This window comes from Leopardus geoffroyi, chromosome A1 (genome assembly GCF_018350155.1).
Source record: "Leopardus geoffroyi isolate Oge1 chromosome A1, O.geoffroyi_Oge1_pat1.0, whole genome shotgun sequence".
NCBI classification, from domain to species: Eukaryota; Metazoa; Chordata; class Mammalia; order Carnivora; family Felidae; genus Leopardus; species Leopardus geoffroyi.
The window spans coordinates 23164394-23184962 of record NC_059326.1 but is presented as its reverse complement, the minus strand read 5'-3'; the positions used below and the strand labels follow the sequence as shown (position 1 = coordinate 23184962).

General features: G+C 42.9%; 1 protein-coding gene across 4 annotated transcripts in view; it reads right to left on the bottom strand.

The window, feature by feature from the left end:
• The window catches only part of MED4 (mediator complex subunit 4), a 49266-nt gene that overhangs the window by 14436 nt on the left and 14261 nt on the right, over positions 1 to 20569 (bottom strand). Inside the window, exons 2-3 of one of the 4 annotated variants that reach the window (XM_045476155.1) lie at positions 8595 to 8683; positions 6782 to 7095 (exon numbers count right to left, since the gene is read on the bottom strand). In XM_045476155.1, the coding sequence (XP_045332111.1) occupies positions 6782 to 6906 (125 nt within the window). In that variant the 5' untranslated portion in view covers positions 6907 to 7095; positions 8595 to 8683. The remainder of the gene's footprint in view (positions 1 to 6781; positions 7096 to 8594; positions 8684 to 20569) is intronic. The other 3 variants (XM_045476145.1, XM_045476164.1, XM_045476171.1) reach the window with 3 other exon arrangements.

Here is a 20569-nt window from a genome sequence, read left to right as displayed (position 1 = left end):
CAAACAGGTTATCAACTAAGAGGGATTTTTACATATAATAAAATCCTATCTTTCTGGAATGAGCATTTACTAGATATACCAATTTTCCTATATGAAAATTAGTATAAACATAATATACACATTATAAAATATATCACAGTATTAAAAAGTATATCACAGTATAAAATATGTCACAGGCAGTATCTACGTATTAGCTTCAAACTTGCTGACAGATGGACTGCAGAAATTATGCAAGAGGCACAGCTGCACAATTAGCTACCTGACACCACCAGTCAGCCCCAGTGTTTGTACCTTCTTGCTGGCTGCCAGGCTATCTTCACCCTCCTATTTCCATCTTCCTACTCCTACCTTCATACGGTTTTCCTGGATGGTGCCAATTGGACCCAACCTTCCCCGCTACTAGGTCCTCGTACCACTGTGTATGAATTTGCTAATTAATGAAAAAGGGGGATATGGCAATGGAAAGTCTTCATTCACCCATTCATTAAATATTTCTTGAGTGCCTCTTACGTGCCAGGCACTTTCTAGATGCTTGAGTTATAAAAGCAAACAATGGAGGGGTGCTTGGGTGGCTCAGTTGGTTGAGCATCTAACTCTTGGTTTCAGCTCAGGTCATAATCTCACAGTTTGTGGGATCAAGCCCCGAGTTGGGCTCTGTACTGACAGTGCAGAGCCTGCTTGAGATTCTCTCTCTTCATCTTTCCTTGGCCATCCTCTCACTCATACATGTACACACACACTTTCTCTCTCTCTCAAAATACATAAATAGACATTAAAAAAAATAGTGAACAATGGAATTTAAATTCTAATACAGGAGACAAAAATAACCAAGAAAACAGGTAAATAAAACTAGGGTTATAAGGGTTGGGAAGAAAATAAAGCAGAGTGTCAGTGAGCTGGTCTGGCTACTTACACTGGGTAGGGTCAGGAAAGGATTCTCCAAGTGAGAGGAGCCAGCCATGAGGGAGGAATGCTTGTAAAAAGTCACAGCTAGTTCAGGGGCCCAAAGATGGTTTGAAGAAGTGTGGCCAGAACATAGTATGCACTGGGGAGCAGGATACAAAATGAGGACAAGGGGAGGGAAGGAGGGAGGGGCCAGACTACTGCGTCAGGTCCTTGTAGGTCATGGTAAAGGACCAGCGTATCATTCCAGAGAATGAGAAGCAACTGGATCATTTTAAGCTGGGAAATGATATGACCTGATTTATGTTTTAAAACAAGCTAAACTATCTGGAGAACAGATTGTAAGAGGGCTAGAATGGAAATGAAGTTAGGTAGCTTCTGCAATGTTCCAGGCAAAAAATGACATTGGCTTTGACTGGGTCCGAGCCACTAGGATTTAGTAACGGTAGTAGGTGAAACATGTACAGACTCAGAATATATTTTGGAGGTAGAGCTGGCAAGACAATGATGGATTAAACAAACATTTCATGAAAGTAGCATGTTATATTAATCATTTTCTGTACCCCGTAGAGGAGATATAAACACTTGAGAATCTCTGATCTATATAAAGGCTGGTTTTGGGGTGGGAGAGGTGGGCACTGGGGGGGTATGGTGGGAGATGTGGAATAAGCCTTTTCTGCCTTTCTTGCAAATCTGGGAGTATAAATCCACAGAGAACCTTAAAAGGGCTTGACCTAGGCACAGAACTACAGGGGGAAGGAGAAAGCTATAAGACAGTATGTTCAGCAACCATCTAGAACAAAGTGGAAACCTCTGTCTTCCCAATGGTAAAAAGAGGCTGAAGGAAGCCCTGAGCCCACTCTCTGGTTACAGGTGTGGGAGACAGAGCCCTGTCCTCGTATAGAAAAAATTAGAATCCATCCACAATTCCCCTTAGAAATATAATTTAGATGGGGGTTAGGTTGGGTATTAGTGGTATTACAGTTCAGGTAAATTATAGGTAAACAGAATTAATAGGCTGCTGTGGAAACCTCAAGACTCCTATCAACATGGTTTGTGAGGGACAATGAGTTCTGAGTTACAAACACGTTAAGAAAAACTTTTAGGGACGTCTAGATGGCTCAGTCGGTTAAGCATCCAACTTTGGCTCAGGTCATGAACTTGCCATCCATGAATCCAAGCCCCACGTTAGGCTCTGTGCTGACAGCTCAGAACCTGGAGCCTGTCTCCCTATCTCTCTGTCCTTTCCCTGCTCACACTCTGTCTCTCTCTCTTTCTCTCTCAAAAATAATTAAAAATAAAAAAAAAAAACAACTTTTAGACAACTTGTTTATTTAAATTTTTTTTAATGTTTAATTTTGAGAGAGAGGGAGAGAGAGAGAGAGACAGAGCACGAGCAGGGGAGGAGCAGAGAGAGAGGAAGACACAGAATCTGAAACAGGTTCCAGGCTCTGAGCCGTCAGCACAGAGCCCGACGCGGGGCTCGAACTCACAAACTGCGAGACCATGACCTGAGCCGAAGCTGGACGCTCAACCGACTGAGCCACCCAGGCACCCCAGACTACAATTTGTTGTGTTTTTTTTTAAATTCATCTAAAGACTACCTCATTCTATCATATTTTCCAAAGTAATAAAACATACTAAAAAGCTATATAATCAGGTAACAGTAAAAGATACGTCCTAAATTTCAAACTTACTATTTTCTAAAAGCCAAGAAGTTATACTAGTGAATTTTCTTTTCATTTTTTTTATAACAAATGCAAACACGAGAAAAATTTCATTAAGAGGATAATGACAAATTTCAGATTACAGAATCAGTATATGTAACTATATGATTGCTAACAAAATGGGATTTTTTTCTTTTTTTTTTAATTTTTTAAAATGTTTTTATTTATTTATTTATTTTAATATATGAAATTTATTGTCAAATTGGTTTCCATACAACACCCAGTGCTCATCCCTAAAGGTGCCTTCCTCAATACCCATCACCCACCCTCCCCTCCCTCCCACCCCCCATCAACCCTCAGTTTGTTCTCAGTTGTTAACAGTCTCTTATGCTTTGGCTCTCTCCCACTCCAACCTCTTTTTGTTTTTTTTTTTTTTTTCTTCCCCTCCCCCATGGGTTTCTGTTAAGTTTCTCAGGATCCACATAAGAGTGAAACCATATGGTATCTGTCTTTCTCTGTATGGCTTATTTCACTTAGCATCACACTCTCCAGTTCCATCCACGTTGCTACAAAAGGCCATATTTCATTGTTTCTCATTGCCACGTAGTATTCCATTGTGTATGTAAACCACAATTTCTTTATCCATTCATCAGTTGATGGACATTTAGGCTCTTTCCATAATTTGGCTATTGTTGAGAGTGCTGCTATAAACATTGGGGTACAAGTGCCCCTATGCATCAGTACCCCTGTAAAAATGGGATTTTTTTTCAAAAGCCAACCACACTGGAACAACCTCACTCTGTGAAGTCTCAATGAATCCTAGGTGGCAAACTACAAAGTGACATCTCTTCCACTGCCACCACCATTCATCTCCAGGGTCATAAAAGATAAATTTTCTGGGGCGCCTGGGTGGCTCAGTCGGTTAAGCGTCCGACTTCACCCGGGTCACGATCTCGCGGTCCGTGAGTTCGGGCCCTGCGTCAGGCTCTGGGCTGATGGCTCAGAGCCTGCTTCCGATTCTGTGTCTCCTCTTTCCCTGCCCTTCCACCATTCATGCTCTGTCTCTCTCTGCCTCAAAAATAAATAAACGTTAAAAAAAAAATTAAAAAAAAAAAAAGATAAATTTTTACTTACTGTCACTCAGTCTTTCTTTAGAGATGAATAAATAAAATAACAGCAGAGTAAGTCAGGAGAAAATCAGAGGAAAAGAAAAACTTTTAAGGCAATTATTTATTACCAGGGTGCAGAGCACCTCAAGAAAGAAGCAGCTTATCTCCAATTTGTCACAAGACTCAGTGGAGGCTACAAATCAACCAGAAATCAAAGTGGCATTTCTGGGAAAAGGGCAATAGAAAAACGACAGCTTCTTTTAAAGAAATCAAAAGAGAACTCAGCGCCTCAATTAATCATGCACAACTAGAAAGCTGAAGGGGGAAGGTTTCAGAAATGCTGAGATTCTTTTTTTTTTTTTTTTTTTTTTTTTTTGGTCTCATAGTAAACTCATTTTGTGCTTTATTGGAAGATTGTGCTGTGAAGACACACACGTTGCTGGGACTTAAGAAATGTATTCAGGAATATGCCGGTCTAATGGATGGTGGTACAGCAGACTGTTTGCAACTGCTTACAATCAGTTTTTACTAAAAGTTAGGGTTAAGAATTCTAGTTAATGTAGTGGTTGAAGCTACTAGAATAAATAAGGGAAACAACTCTGTCTGCAAAAAAAAAAGCAGGATTCATGTTTGTTTTTTTTTTTTTTTTTTTCAACGTTTATTTATTTTTGGGACAGAGAGAGACAGAGCATGAACGGGGGAGGGGCAGAGAGAGAGGGAGACACAGAATCGGAAACAGGCTCCAGGCTCTGAGCCATCAGCCCAGAGCCTGACGCGGGGCTCGAATTCACGGACCGCGAGATCGTGACCTGGCTGAAGTCGGACGCCCAACCGACTGCGCCACCCAGGCGCCCCAGGATTCATGTTTTCAATAAAAGAAAAGAAGATGCAGCTTTCTCTTGAGGAAAAAAGAAGTAATGGTATCTTAAAATGAGGTTGATTATATAATGCGAGAAAACCTAGGGTTGCCTGGGGGCGCTGAGTGGGTTGGGCGTCCAACTTCACCTCAGGTCATGATCTCATGGTTTGTGGGTTCAAGCCTCGCATTGGGCTCTGCTGTCAGCACAGAGCCCGCGTAGGATCCTCAATCTGCCTCTCTCTTTGCCCCTCCCCCACGGTTCTCTCCCTCTCCCTCTCTCTCTCCATAATAAAGAAAGTAAAACAAGAAAGAAAAAATAAAGAGGGAAAATCCAGGACAAGAGAGAACTCCACACTCAAGGTCTGCTACAGACTGTGACCCTGACATGACTAGAAGCCAATGTGGCCAGAAGCTGATGTGACTCAAGGACTGCAGAGCCCTGTGGAATGACTGAAGAGCTCTATAAAGAATGCATCGGGGATTTCAACCTCTTCCTGAACTGGTCAGAGAAAAGCAAAACTACATTAGGATCTGCTGCTGTGCAACTTTTGAAACACTGAGATTCTTGAGGAAAACTGAAATGATCCACTACTCCAGCAGGTCAACACATTTCACCAGGCAGAAAATGCTATACTCAGTAATCAAGGAAACAAGCAAATAGAGAGAGAGAGAAACTGGTCAATCCTAGCTAGATACAAGAGAATTCCAATTTAGTCTCAAATTTAACACAGCTGGTAAATTACTTAATTATGCTATCTCAGGTGAAGACTACATGACTATCATGTATATGCACTCCTGCAGGTACTGACATCGTCAGGAAAACGCACCTCAGATATACGGCCAAATAATCCAGGAACAAGATCTTAAGAGTGACTACGGAGTCGTCCAATGTCAGAAGAAATGTTCATATACCATTATCCTGGATGAGTAGGTTCAAAAAAACCATAGTTCCCGAACTTGCAGAGTATGAAATACACACTAGGGTCACAAAACAGACGAAATATGTTACAGCAAGTGAGCTCAGAAAAGAAATGAATTTACTGGGCTCCAGAGTAAAACGGTGAGAATAATTCACTGACTATACTAGGGCAAAGATGTGAAATTCTAAGACCAAGACTTGGAGCAAAAGGCAGCAGCCACTACTTCCCAAAGGGGGTGTCACTTCTTCAGAAGTCAACATAGTCACAGGAAAGTGGCACACTAAGCTAGACATTTGGTTTCTACCTCACCGGGCGGTGGGAACTTACCAAGTATTTCAAAGCAGAAAAGTAATACGAGATGCCTTTTAAAAAGATAGCTCTGACCCCGGGCAATACAGTAAGATAAAGTGCAGAAGCATAAAGACAAGTAAAACTTTCCGGAGACTGCGTTAAAAAAGAGTTAACGACAGTGGGGGTGGGAACAAGACGTCAAATCTGCGCAAGGTTTTAGGGGGAAGAATCAAAACAATTTTAACATCCAAGTGAATGTGAGGGAGTTAAAGAAGGCTTCAACTTGACAAACAGCCACGAACCATGGTAGACTAAGCAGAAAGGCATCCAATTTCTCTTACCTCTTCCACACACGCTGCACGCCTGCCCTCCCAAACTTGCAAGTATGTAAGCACCACCAAGTCGTGCCTGCTCATGCTTCCAGGCTTTTGCACATGCTGTTCCAACTACCTGCCGCCTACTGAGTCTGGTGAACTCATTCTTCCCATGCAGTCCTTTCTCCAGGAAGCCTACCCTGACTACAACCATGACAGGCACCCTGAGTCCTGGGGTTCCAGTATCCCGCAGTGCACGACTCTGTAAAAACAGGCTCTGCACCACGGTCGCTGTTTACGTCTGTCTCTTCCCCTTGACACTGGGCTCCTCTACGTCGGGACCTAGTCCCCCACCCCCTTCACTACAGTCTCCCAGCGCTTGGGACCCAGGGGGAGTTCCTTAAGTGTCTGTCGAGTGTCCGTGGACGAAGGTAATCACACCGGGCGATCTCTAAGGTCCTCTACAGTTCTGACCGTGTCGGGGTTCCAGAGTCACTGTCATTATTAAAACGTCTTCTAAGGCGGGGGGCGGGGGGTTCCCATGTCGGCGTCTCGGAGGGTTGCAGACCTCAAGTGCCAACACCTGTGTATCGTCTCTGGGAGCGCGGCCTCCCCACCGAGCCCCGGGAACCGGGAACGAACACCCCGGCAGGCCCGGCCGATGCAGAGTCAGTCCTCCGGGCCCAGCCCTCTCAGGCCTTCAGGCCGACGGCATTACCTTGACAAGACCTCCAGATCTTCCAGCGCAGACAGGAGCCGCTCTCGCGTGCTGTTACCGCCTGCCGCTCCAGAGCCGCCTGCCGGCCGCTCCTTCTCCTTCTCTCCACTCGAAGACGCCGCCATGCTCCCCGCAGGCCCGTTTCCGCGACTGCGCAGCTGAGCACTGGGGAGCCGAGGCGGGCTCCGGAGGCGGAAGCAAGAGTCACCGAGGAGGGGGAAAAGAGACCAGTACACAGCGCCCCCTATACTCTTGGAGATGCACTGAGGGCGGCGGCGCCATCTGATGGGCGAGCGAGAGTTTCTCAGTCTAACCTAGGGAGAGAGCCGGAGGACAGGGAGGAGCAAGGCGGTCAGGTTCTCCTGCGCTTTGTCGTTTTCGCAAGGAATGGGAAGTTCAACGGATTTCAAGCATTTGCGGAAATTGCATAATGACCCACCTGTTGTATCTGGTTCTTTGTGAAATGGACTGGTCTCAATATTAACCTATCTTTAATCTGCATCCCTATGATGCTAACCCCGCCTTGGCTGTACCTCAGACCCTCTCCGCTGTTCTGGACAAAATTTCACAGCATTTCCTGTCTCTCCAAACCTCCAACACCTCTTTCCCCCAATTCCCACTCTCAATTTAGGACCTTGCTTTCTAACTCACTGAGAAAGAGGAGAAATCTGAAGATAGGACTCCCACACACTGCGGCCCCCAAGAGTGTCTGCCCGCCAGCACCGTGCCCCCCCCCCACCCCCCCCCACCCCCGCCCGCCCGGCTAGCTGCTGCCCATGCACTTGCCTTGCTCCTAGCCAGAGAAATTCTCTGTCAATAGCTGTATCTTTCTGAAGGCACCGTAGTCCTCCTACCTCCCAAATGACAATGTTTCATCATGTACTTATTCCTATCGCCATACCTGCTACTTTCCTAGTTTTAGAATATTCTTACCCCACTTTCCCTACCAGCAACCACTTTACTTCTTTGTTCCCCTCTGCAGCAAAACACCTACAAGGAGTTACCTAAATACTTTGTTTCCAATTCCATTTCTTCCTTATACCCATTTCAGTTAGTTTTCATCCTCATTTTCCCACCAAAACTCAGATCGTAAAGGTCATTGAAGACTACCATGCTGCTAAATGTAATGGTCAGCACTCACCGAGCTTGGTGGCTCCTAGGCCCTGGACCTGTTAACATCCTCCTTTATCCTGGAGAACACTTTCTCCACTTGGGTTCTAGCATGCCGGTCTCTCTTTGTTGTTCTCCTTCCTCTCTGATCTCCCCTCTCCATCTCTCTGGCTGATTCCTCCACTCAACCTTGACCTCTAAACAGAGGAGTGGTTGGGAGACACTTCTAAGTCCTCACCTCCCCAGCTCACTTTTGATCATCTCACCCAGTCCAGGGGCTTTAAACACTGTCTGTATGCTGACTCCAAAATTTGTATTTCCCACCCCAACCTGTCCTCTGAATTCAGGCGTATATGCCCAGTTCTTACTAGATCCTTCTGTTACTGCATAGAGAACCGGTTCTGAGCTCAGGTGGGGCTACACTCTGCTGGAAAATCAATATTCGAAAGACAGGTAATGGGGGGAAAGGAAAGTTTACTTTATTCAGGAAGCTGGTAACCTAAGACAGTGGGCTAATATCCCAAACACTATCTTCCCTGTCTAGGTGAAGCTGGACGGTTTTAAAGGGAAAGACTTGGGAAACGGAGGAAGGTGCTCCAGGCAGGAGAAGCAGGTGCCCTGGCGGTTAGTCCGAGGTGGACCTGACCCTGAACAGACTTGCTGGCATCAGCCGCAGCTGTTTGGAGATACAGTCAGGACTTACCTTCTGGGGAAGCTTCGTCCTTCCCTCCTCTAGGCCAGCGGTCTGCAGGTCTCAAGGCAAGTGGGTTAGTTCTGCTACACACCAGGGAACTTTGGTCAGCAAGCGAGGAGTGTGTAAGACCGAAGCAAGCTAGTCCTTAAGAGCAGCTGGAGGGCTGTTACAGTTCCCACTGGGTGTCTCAAATATATGGGCAAACCCGAATTCCTGATCTACGTCCCCTCTCGCCCAACACACATATCACACTTCTTGCAGCCCCAACCACCCCCTCCTCCCCAGCCCAGTTGATGGCAGCTTCTCCACTTTGATTTTTCAGGCAAAAGACAGAGGGTTTTCCTTGTTTCTCATACATCGTGTCCATCAGGCATCCAGATAGTTCTGCCTTCAGGACATGCCCAGAAGTTGTCCATGTCTCATCTTTCCGCTTCTTTTTTTTTTTTTTTTTTGATGTTTATTTATTTTTGACAAAGAGACAGAGTGTGCATGGGAGAGGAGCAGAGAGAGAAGGAGACACAATCTGAAGCAGTTTCCAGGCTCTGAGCTGTCAGCAGAACCTAACGTGGGACTCAAACTCATGAACCTTGAAATCACAACCTGAGCTGAAGTCAGACGCTTAACCAACTGAGCCACCCAGCTGCCCCTCATCTTTCCATTTCTAATCTCAGGTCCACATCTCCGTCATGCCTCAGCTGCATTTACTGGGATTGCCTTTGCGCTGTTCTCTCTGCTTCTCCCCTCGCATCTGCAGGCACACAGCCCTTTCTCAAAGAAGCCCACCTGGCCACCCTTTTCCCTACTTGCAATCTACCCCCACATCCTATACCCTTTCCCCTGCTCTACTTTTTTCCATAGCATTTGTCCTTTTCTAACCTTCTATATAAGTTAGTTGGTGGGGGCACCTGCCCTGAGGGGACACCTCAGTTGGCTGAGCATTCCAATTCAGCTCAGGTCATGATCTCAAGGTTTGTGAGTTCAAGCTCTGCCTTGGGCTCTCTGATGTCAGTGCAGAGCCTGCTTCAGATCCTCTGTCTCCTTCTCTCTCTGCCCCTCCCATGCTCATTCTCTCCCTCTGTCTCAAAATAAATAAACTTAAAAAAAAAGTTAGTTGATGTGTGTTTTGCTAATTATCTCTTCTGCTGGGATGTAGGCTACATGAAGCCAGAATTTCTGGTCTTTTGCTCAGTGATATTGCCCCAGTGCCAGAAGGCTGCCTGACAGAGTGGGCACCAATGACTATTACTGGATTTGTTGTTGACAGAGGTGCTAAAATCACCAAAGATACTGAAAACAAACTGTAGATATCTGTAGTTTTGCCTCTAAATGGTAAAGCCTTATTTTCTGTCTTTTCTGTCCACATTCTCCTTAAGGATTCTCAAAAGCATCTCCAAATATTTATAATATCCTCAACCAGAAATGCAATATTCTGCAGCATAGTAGTAGACACTCATGGTTACTTTGCAACCCAACAAACACTAGTCCGGAAGCTTATTTCCCCAGCCAGTCATCGAAGTAAGTTTGAAGGCTCATGTTCAAGATCACACTCACTAAGAGTGGGGTAGAGAGTCAGACTCAGGCAATTCTCTCCCCGTAGTCAGGCAGTGAGAAAAGGAAAACAGACCAAATACATTCATTAACTGTCTTTAAGAAGCAAAAAACCTTGACATTCTATTTCAGAGCCCCTAATCCCAGGTAAAAATACCATTCAATTCAGGATCAAGCTTCCATCTCAAAAACACCATTTATAGTTTTTGAAACCATGAATTACCTCTCAGAAAGCTACTGGGGGGAAGGGGTGGGTTCCCAGCAATTTGTTGGCTTTTTTAAGACAGCAATTTCAGTTTTTGTGGGTTTTTTAAAAGGTTTATTTATTGGGGCGCCTGGGTGGCGCAGTCGGTTAAGCGTCTGACTTCAGCCGGGTCACGATCTTGCGGTCCGTGAGTTCGAGCCCCGCGTCGGGCTCTGGGCTGATGGCTCAGAGCCTGGAGCCTGTTTCCGATTCTGTGTCTCCCTCTCACTGCCCCTCCCCCATTCATGCTCTGTCTCTCTCTGTCCCAAAAATAAATAAACGTTGAAAAAAAAAATTAAAAAAAAAAAAAAAAGGTTTATTTATTTTTGAGAGCGAGAGTGTGAGCAGGGGAGGGGCAGGAGAGAGAGAGAGAGAGAGAGAGAGAGAGAGAGGGAGACAGCGAATTTGAAGCAGTTTCCATGCTGTCAGTGCAAAAGCCCGACGTGGGGCTCAAACCCACAAATCACAAGACCATGACCTAAGCCGAAGTCAGACACTCAACTGACTGAGCCACCCAGGCACCCCAGCAACATCAGTTTTTAAATCAATTATAAAGCCTCAAATGTGCCATTTAAACTGCTTTTAACAAGTCAAGTTATCTCTGGTATACCTAACTGGGGCTGCTTTACATCAAGAGAAGTTTCACAGTCTGAATAAAGCCTCTTATCTCCTTCACACCCCTGTCCTAGTTACATCGTGAAACCTTCATCAGAAGAACTCATCCTCCACGTTCCAAAGCACAAAAGCTCCCACTGCCCCAAACTGCTCAGTGTTCATTAAAATTATCAGCCCCGTGGAAAGCATGGCGTTTGTCTTTAACTCCCTACATTCCTGTTCCTTGAGAATAAAAAAACAGGTTAGGTTGCACATCTTATTCCCTTTAAATATTTGTGGTGTGGTTTCAATGGAAAGGCCTTCTGGAATGAACAGACCTTCTGTAAAGAAAGTCTCATCTTCTCCCTGAAATTCCCCAGGCGTCTCTGAAAACTAACCGCTTCTCAGTAACTCAATAGAAAGGTGGGCAGCATTACTGGCCTCCTTTCATACATGCACTTGTTTTTTCAATAAATGTTTACTAAGCCGTGTTTATATGCCAGGGACTACACTAAATGCTGGGCCTGTAAAGGTGAACAAGACAACAGTGGTCAATGAAGTCTTCCTTCAATGAAGTGAAAGCAGAAACTCCTAAGAAAGCCGATGGGGCAGGAAGACTGGCAGGGATAGAGGAAGGAAAAATTAGAGTAAGGAGTTAATGTCAGATAGAGAATGGTTAAAATATTTCACTGACTTCTTTTTTAAGTATGTTTTTAAGTTTATTTATTTTGAGAGAGAAAGAGTAAGCATGAGAGTGGGGAGGGGCAGAGAGAGCGAGAGAGAATCCCAAGCAGTCTCTGTGCTGCCACGGCAGAGCAAGAAAGCAACCCTGGGCTTGAACCCACAAAACGTGAGATGGTGACCTGAGCCAAAATCAAGAGATGGACGCTTAACTGACTGAGCCACCAGATGCCCCGTAACTCAGATGCATAGTGGATTGAATGGTAGACCTCCAAAAAGATATGTCCACATTCCAGAACCTGCAAACATGACCTTACTTGGAGAAAGGGTCTTCGGAGAATTAATTAAATTAAGGACCTCAAAATGTGATGACCCTGGGTTATTCAAGTGGACCTTAGATCCAGTGACAAGTGTCCTTATGTGAGACACAGAGAGGAGACCCTGGAAGAAGGGAAGGCCATGTGAGGACAGAGGCAGAGATTAAAGTGATGCAGCCACAAACCAAGGAACGCCGCAGACACCAGGGCCAGGGAGAAGCAAGGAAGAGCACTCTCCTAGACACTTTGAGGGAGACAGCTCTGCCAGCAATTTGGGGCTTCTGGCCCAGAATGAATGTCTGTTGTTTTTGGCTACCCAGTTTATGCCAATTTATTACAGCAGCCCTAGGAAACTAATACAAACTGGTTTGAATGAGTAGACATTCTAAATTAGATTCTGGGGCGCCTGGGTGGCTCAGTTGGTTGAGCATCTGACTTCGGCTCAGGTCATGATCTCACGATTCATGAGTTCCAGCCCTTCGTGGGCTCTGTGCTGACAGCTCAGAGCCTGGAGCCTGCTTCGGATTCTGTGTCTCCCTCTCTCTGCCCCTCCCCCACTCACACTCTGTCTCTCTCTCACTCTATCAAAAATAAATAAACATTTTAAAAAATTTAATTAAATTCTAGGGAAATACAGGTTCATTTCTTCTCATAAGTAAAACAAATTGCTAAGTGTCTCTTGGGTGCCTGAAGATTAATAAACTAAATGCGTTAATATTAGCAGCGTTGATTTCTTGTATCGTGAGCTAAAACAATTAAAGACATCTTGGGCTCAGGGCAGTGGTGGGTGGGGGTGAAGGGGTCCTGGGTTGCTCAGTTGGTTAAGCATCCAACTCTTGATTTAGGCTCAGGTCACGATCTTGCGGTTTGTGAGTTTGAGCCCTGTGTCAGGCTCTGCACTGGCCTCTCTCTCATCCTCTCTCTCTCTCTCTCTCTCTCTCTCTCTCTCTCAAAATAAATAAATAAACTTCAAAAAGTCTTGTGCTTGGGGCACCTGGGTGGCTCAGTCAATTAAGTGTCTGACTTCAGCTCAGGTCATGATTTCACGGTTGCTGGGTTCAAGCCCTGTGCTGGGCTCTGTGCTGACAGCTCGGAACCTGGTACCTGCTTAGGATTCTGTATCTCCTTCTGTCTCTCTCTTCTTCTGTCTCTCTCTTTCTCTCTCTCATTCAAAGATAAATAAATAAACTTAAGAAATCTTGTGCTCATTAGTAGAAGTCCAGGTTACGGATTAAACGCTGAAAGAGATCTCGGAGGTCATCTGCTCTAGTCTGACCCCAGCCTGTGATTAAACATTTTCTGCTAGAAGAAAGCTAGCTTCCTCAACCGTCAGTCATTTTCATTTATTTTGAGCCCAAAGTACATGATGATAATTTTCACACATTGGACCCAAACTGTCTTCTGAGGTCATAAGTAATACATTTAATCTGTCTTTCACAAAACAGGCTGTCAAGGTTTTCTTCTTCCTTTTTTTCTTCTCAGTGTGAACTGTATTTATAGAATTAACAAGGGAAAAAGTGGTTATGTTTTCAAATATATATTTCAAAATCTCAGTTTTAGATTTCAAAATAAAACCTGAATAATTCATTTTTTAAAAAGGGGCTAAGTATTATGCTGGATATTTATATATAACCATTATTTTGTTATAGTTTCATTGAGATGCAATTGACATATAATACTGTATAATTGAAGCTATACAACATAATGGTTTGATATGTGTGTATATTATTAAATGATTACCAGAGTAAGTTTAGTTAACTTCCATCACTCAAGTTTTTCTCTTAACTATGATTTGTTAATGTTTTTTCTTATTACAAAAAGTATAAAAAATAAAGGCAAACCAAAAGAAAAGTATGTTCATCTTTAAAAATCTAGGAAATATAAAGAAAAAATAAAATCACCTTTTAACCTTCCATTAAGAAACACATATTGTTTCCATTTTACTGTAATTTCTTCCCAGCTTTTTACTTTCCATACCAATCATCCCTAGTTCCTTCAGTAGCACCTCATTTAAAAGGGTTTCTAGATGTTTCATTACTCTATCATCTCTTCCACACATTCTAGTTGGTCCTTCATAATATACAGCAACTCAGCGTGAAGGTACAGTTTGTCTACAGCTAAATAAAAGGGGACTTTTCTTGTGCTCTCGAGAATCACTGCAGTCAAATTAAAAGATCGGAGCCTTTGCAATATTGTAGACTGCAGTTTAAGTCTTGATTCCATTGACTTATGGCCTCTGTGTTTCAGATTCTCCGTCTACAAATGGGGATAATCATACTCCTTTGAAAGGTTCTCGGAAGACATAAAATAATATATATAAAGTGCTTGTTACATGATATGTGGAAATATTATATGTTATAATGATAGCTAATATTTATCGAGCCAAGTACTGCTGAATGCTCTATAAGTACAATTATTCTCCCTGTTTACAGACAAGGACACTGAGGCCCAGGAAGTTTAGGCAATCTAGCCCAGCTCACACATCTTGGGAGGTGACAATCTGAATTCCAAAACTGTGTTTTTCACCACTACACTATGTTGTACAGCAACTAACATTATAACTGTTACTAATGCAGTTAGTATTACTTAATGCATCCTAGTATTGCAGTAACTTTTTGGAAGTCATGTAATTTTTGCTGATTTATTTTAAGTTTGCAATTTATTAAAGCAATTCCTAAATGGAAGCAGCCAATATATCTTTCAATATGTTGGAAGAGTAATAGAATAAACAAACATTAGTATGTCCATGTAATATGTTACTATTCATCAATAAAAAAGAATGAGTTATCTGGGGCACCTGGGTGGCTTAGTTGGTTAAACGTCCAACTTTGGCTTGATCTTGATCTTATGGTTCATGGGTTCAAGCCCCGAGTTGGGCTCTGTGCTGACAGTGTGGAGCCTGCTTGAGATTCTCTCTCTCCCACTCTCTCTGCTCCCCCTCCACTCTCTCTCTCTCTCTCTCTCTCTCTCTCAAAATAAATAAATAAACGTTAAAAAAATAGCTATCAAGCCATGCAATGACATGAAAAAATATTAAACACATATTGTTAAGTGAAAGAAGTCAGTCTGAAAAGGCTACATTCTGCATGATTCCGTTTATATTACATTCTAAAAGAGGCTTAACACATTGAGATGGGAAACAGATCGTGGTTGCCAGAGGCTCAGGAAGTAGGAAGGGTTGAAAAGGTGAAACACAGGATTTTTTAGGTGGTGAAACTATTCTATACAATGTTGCAGTGGTGGATACATGACACTATGCTTTTGTAAAAACCCATAGACCTTTACAGCACAAAGAGTGAACCTTAATGTATGCAAATTAAAAAATTATTTAGGAGGTCAGAATACCCTAGGGAATGTGACAAAATCAAGTTACTATATTATAAATGTATGAATCAACCTCACTGAAAGGGGTGAGTATAAAAGGTGCTGATCTAAGTAACTTTCATCTGTAAGACGAAAGGCAAAATAAATGATATATAAATACTGTAGTCTAGGTAATAAAGTTTTTTCCCAATGGAGTATAGGTTAACAATTCTGAAACTACTATACATGTATGCTGGAATTGAACAGTTAAATAAATAGATGGCAGGTGTGGGAGCCAGATTTCTCCCTATTGGGGTAAGATATTATAAACAAGCAAGGTGAGAAGGCTGAAAGGGCAGGCCTACACCGGCCGACTCCATCTTGTTCTGTGTCCTTCACCTAGACCAGCCTCCTCCCCTTGAGTAACCTCCCGCTCATCCATTCAAACTTCCTGATCAAAACACGCCCAGCGACCTGCGTAACAGGACTCTGACCCTTCCCCAGCCAATCGGCCGAGGCCACGCCCCTTCCCCAGCCAATCGGCTGCCCCTAGACCCCTATAAAACCTTTGTGCTTTTGAAACTCACTCTCTCTCCCTGGTATCTCACCGCTGCATCGGTGCAGGTAGGGGACTGAGCTCGAGCTAGCTCGAATAAAGGCTCTTTTACTTTTGCATCGGACTCGGCTCCCTGGTGGTCTTTGGGGATCACGAATTCTGGGCATAACAAAGGCTAGAATAATCCATGTGGTAGTGGATTAGAGTTGGACACATCAGTATGAACTCATGTTTACTTAATGGAGATACAGATGGTTACAAAGAGAAATATTTATATGTGTGTGTGTGTATATATATCCTGATTAGTACATACACATATATTTCCTTGATCCATCTTCTTGAGAGGGCCTAGAAGCAACAATCCCTGTCTCCTCATAGCAACAAGCACACTTAGGGTCTTGATCTTGGTTCTTGGTTTCTAATACCATTCTTCATTTCCTTGGAGAAATGGCTGATTTGAGCACTGGGACAAGAAATATACAAGATGAACCTGGGGCATCTTGTAGCTCCAGCAAGTAAGAAATGTTAAAAGAAAAAAATCTAAGGGGCGCCTGGGTGGCGCAGTCGGTTAAGCGTCCGACTTCAGCCAGGTCGCGATCTCGCGGTCCGTGAGTTCGAGCCCCGCGTCAGGCTCTGGGCTGATGGCTCAGAGCCTGGAGCCTGCTTACGAGTCTGTGTTTCCCTCTCTCTCTGACCCTCCCCCGTTCATGCTCTGTCTCTCTCTGTCTCAAAAATAAATAAAAACGTTAAAAAAAAAAAAGAAAAAAATCTACAATGGTGGGATATGTCAAAGGGTCATCAGGGCCAATGAAAGAATTCCTAATGATGAAAGGTAGAACAATCTGAATAACAAAATAAATAACACAGTGCTGAATCATAACCTAAAATACAAAATAAGTATCCATGAGTACATGCTGTTGTAAATAAGTGATTGGATAAATCAATAAATTGGGGAGAATAGACAAATCTCTCATGTAGAATTCTACATAATTTATGTAGGTGCTCAACACAGAAGGAGTTGGTGCATAAACTCCCTGCTCCCCTAAATGTATGCTGCTCATGGTAACTTCCTTCCAAAGGGTGCAGTATGTATGGAAATGGTAGGGGGAGAAACCTTACAGTGGAGAAATCTAACAAATACTACCTCAGCCATGTGATCAAAATTAATATCAACAGAAGTAAGTCAATCAGAAGTGTCCTTGATATAATGTGATGAGAATAGCACTTTACTGTTCTGATCTTCCTCCAAACTCATAATCTCATCAGACAAATCCCAACTGAGGAACATTCTACAAAGCAGCTGACTTCTCCAAAATGTCAAGGTCATCAAAACCAAGGAAAGTATGAGAAACTGGCGCAATCAAGAGAAGGAGCCCTAGGAGTCATGACAACCAAATGTAACATGGTATCCTGGATGGATTCTGGAACAGAAAAAGAATATGAGGTAAAAACTAAGGAAATCTGAAGAAATCATGGGCTTTAGTTAATAATAATGTATTAGAATTGGTTAATTAATTTTGACAAATGAACCATATTAATATGTCAATAATAGAGGAAACTGGTGTAGAGTATATGGGAATCTCTCTACTGTCTTCATAATTTTTTCTGTTAGTCTAAAACTATTCTAAAATAGAAGTCTATTTTAAAAACTCTGATGTTTTTCAGGCAAACTACCATTAAACCATGTTAAATTGCTCAACGATGCTTACAATATTATAATTTATATAATTGTTGCTCGGGGAAGAACAAAGTAGGATATTAATATCATAATCCCTTGCTATACAACTGTTAGTTTTTATAGTAGTTTCTATTCTCTTTCTTCTCTTAATCTCTTACAATAATTCTTCATTTATTTTTCCAAAAGTTCCAACATATCAGGAAGTTTTCATGCCCCTTTTTTTTCTGGAAGCCTTGCCTCCTAGAGTGCTCTGGGTCCAGTGAGGATGATTTTGTGAGAGGCTAATTTACTGTTGTGCAGGCATATAATCTTCTGGTGATAAAACCTGATTTGAGGATAGAATTTAAGGTAGTTGGAAGAAGGAATGAATTGCATACACTGTAAATGTTCTTTTCTATTTTTCTCTGCTAGTGTTTGCCGAATAAAGTCAATACAGTTCCAATCCAAAGCAAAGATATGTGATGTTTCAGTTAGCCCCAATAGCTTTAGTGCCTTTAAGAATCTTCTGGGATGCAGCAGCCATCATTCAACAAATCAATGCAGCTGGGGTATGGTCAATTAACCAAATACAAATCCACCTAATTATACCTTTACCCACATTGCTTCGGTTGACACACAAGGCATCCATAATAGATTGTGCCAAATTCATGAACTTCAAATACAATATTTAAAAAAAATTCTTCTACATTTAACATCCTTAAACAACAACCAAAATAAATAAATAAATAAAAGTTTGAGGACAAAAGAACTTTGTTTTGCATGGAATAACACATGTTTAAATTTGTCCTCATGAATGTTGGCCATGTCTTTTTAATTTCATATAACCACTACCTACCACATAGTAAAGGTTCAGCATTTTTATTGAAGTTGGTTGACTTTCCTCGCATCTTAATGTGAAGATCAGTTTTACATTCATTTTAACTTTTGTTTTCTCTGAGATCTAAATATTTATTTTGGCTAGATTGAGGGAGATTTCCCAGAAAAGTTTCCTTTTTGGCTGCTAGAAAGTTAGTTCCCTTCCTGTCTCTAACTGTGGACACAATTCAGAAAAGATTAACTATAATCTCCATGCTGCTGGTTTGTTTTTCATTTCCTTGCATTTCAAATCCTGTTCATTTTCGTGTGTTAGCCTCTCACACGATACGCAGATGCCTGATAAATGTTTACTGATTTGATTTAATTTAGAAAAACACCTTGTGAGAGCTAAACACTATAGTTCAATTGGCAAAATTGGCCTCAGATCACCTTAATCTTGTCTCTCTGAATGTTTATCACAATCCAAAAAGTACTGTATGACCCTGTGTGCAAATGAGTCACTGTATCCCCTGCAAAAGCAGAGATAAATATTGAAGTGCCAGGAAATGAAGAATTGAACCCACCTCAAAACCACCAAATTCCCAGACCATTTATATTCCCTTAGTATAATGACATCATCATTCTTTCCCATTTTTCCATTTACTTTCAAATACATCCATCCTCGTGTTATCTGATTTTGACCCCAACCAGAAGATTTTCCCATTAAAGACATAAGGATGAGTTTCCTGCTGTTTGGATAAAAGCAATGAGGTTAAAGGAGGTATCTTGGCACTCATCAGGGCAGAACAGTGGCTTCTTTGTCTTTTCAGATTCTCTGGTGCTTGGCCCTTGCCTCTTCTTGGATAACTTGTTGCTCTTTGACATGCTGGGCTTCGGCCAGGTCTGGTCCTCCAACCAACCGGCAAGTTATTCCCTTCAGGCCGCCCCAAGCCAGCAGTGAGCACAGTGACTCTCTGTCCTCAGCAATCAGGCTTCCAGAGACTGGCCTGCCCATTTTGTGAATCTAACACCTGATATAAAATTTCTAATTACAGACACCAATTTCTCCCTCCTAGGAGATCTGAAAATGCAAGCTCCACTCTTTGTTAGGAACTTTTATTTTCATTGGAAAGCCCCTGCCAAACGTTGGCCACATTTCACTCTGTCTGATCCATGCTTTTTTATCTCTTCTCAACCAGACAAATGCATAATGCTTCATTTGCTGGATGACCAGGCAATCCATTTCCAAGATCGACTTGTACACAATGCTCCTGCTGGGCCAATGTGCTGTGCACAGCGCTCCAAAGGTATTTCTTGGGCTCTGGCGGGACTACTGTGTGGTTCCTCAACAAAGGCCTTACAATTTCTGAGTGAATTTAGATCATTCAGTTTTAGCTGCATCGGTGGTTCTTCCCTGAGTCTTTAGACACCAGTCCTGCTGTGGGTGTAATGCTGGATTTAGAGGTGAAATGGTGGAATTGTGGAACATAAACATTTGACAAGTGACCATTCTGACAGAGGCATATTTAAATCTTTTGCAAAATTATGTCTTTTTGGCTTGCTTGCATCCTAAGACATTGGTCAGTCAACTTTACAGCCACAGTCCTACTGGAGAGCCTGGCCCTGTCGGTGCCTCAAGTACGGTGAAATGGGGAGAAGTCCAGGGATTATAAAGCTCTAACTAATCCTCTTTCTTATTCCAAGTAATACTTGATATTCACACGGTTTCTGTTGGGTATGCATGCACCCCAGGGACCTGGGTAGTACTCACAATGGCCCCAGGCAGTAGGGAAAAAGAGACTGCTGAGGTCTGACACTGCCCTGGGCTGTCCGTACAAGACAAAGGGTCAAGGTCAGAAGGGATCAGGGAGAGATGAGGAATCCTGGACTAGTCTGCAGGGAAGAGCAGATAGTGCACAGGCCTCTGTCAGGGACAGTTGGCAAACATTTGGCTAGACTGTCTCCTTCTCGCATTTCTTTCAGGAAATAATACAGTAGTGGAAAACTGAAGAGGGTTAGATTAAAAAATAATAATAATAATCTAGGGGCGCCTGGGTGGCACCGTCGGTTAAGGGTCTGACTTCAGCTCAGGTCACGATCTCGCGGTCCGTGAGTTCGAGCCCCGCGTCGGGCTCTGGGCTGACGGCTCAGAGCCTGGAGCCTGTTTCCGATTCTGTGTCTCCCTCTCTCTCTGCCCCTCCCCCATTCATGCTCTGTCTCTCTCTGTCCCAAAAATAAATAAACGTTAAAAAATTTAAAAAAATTAAA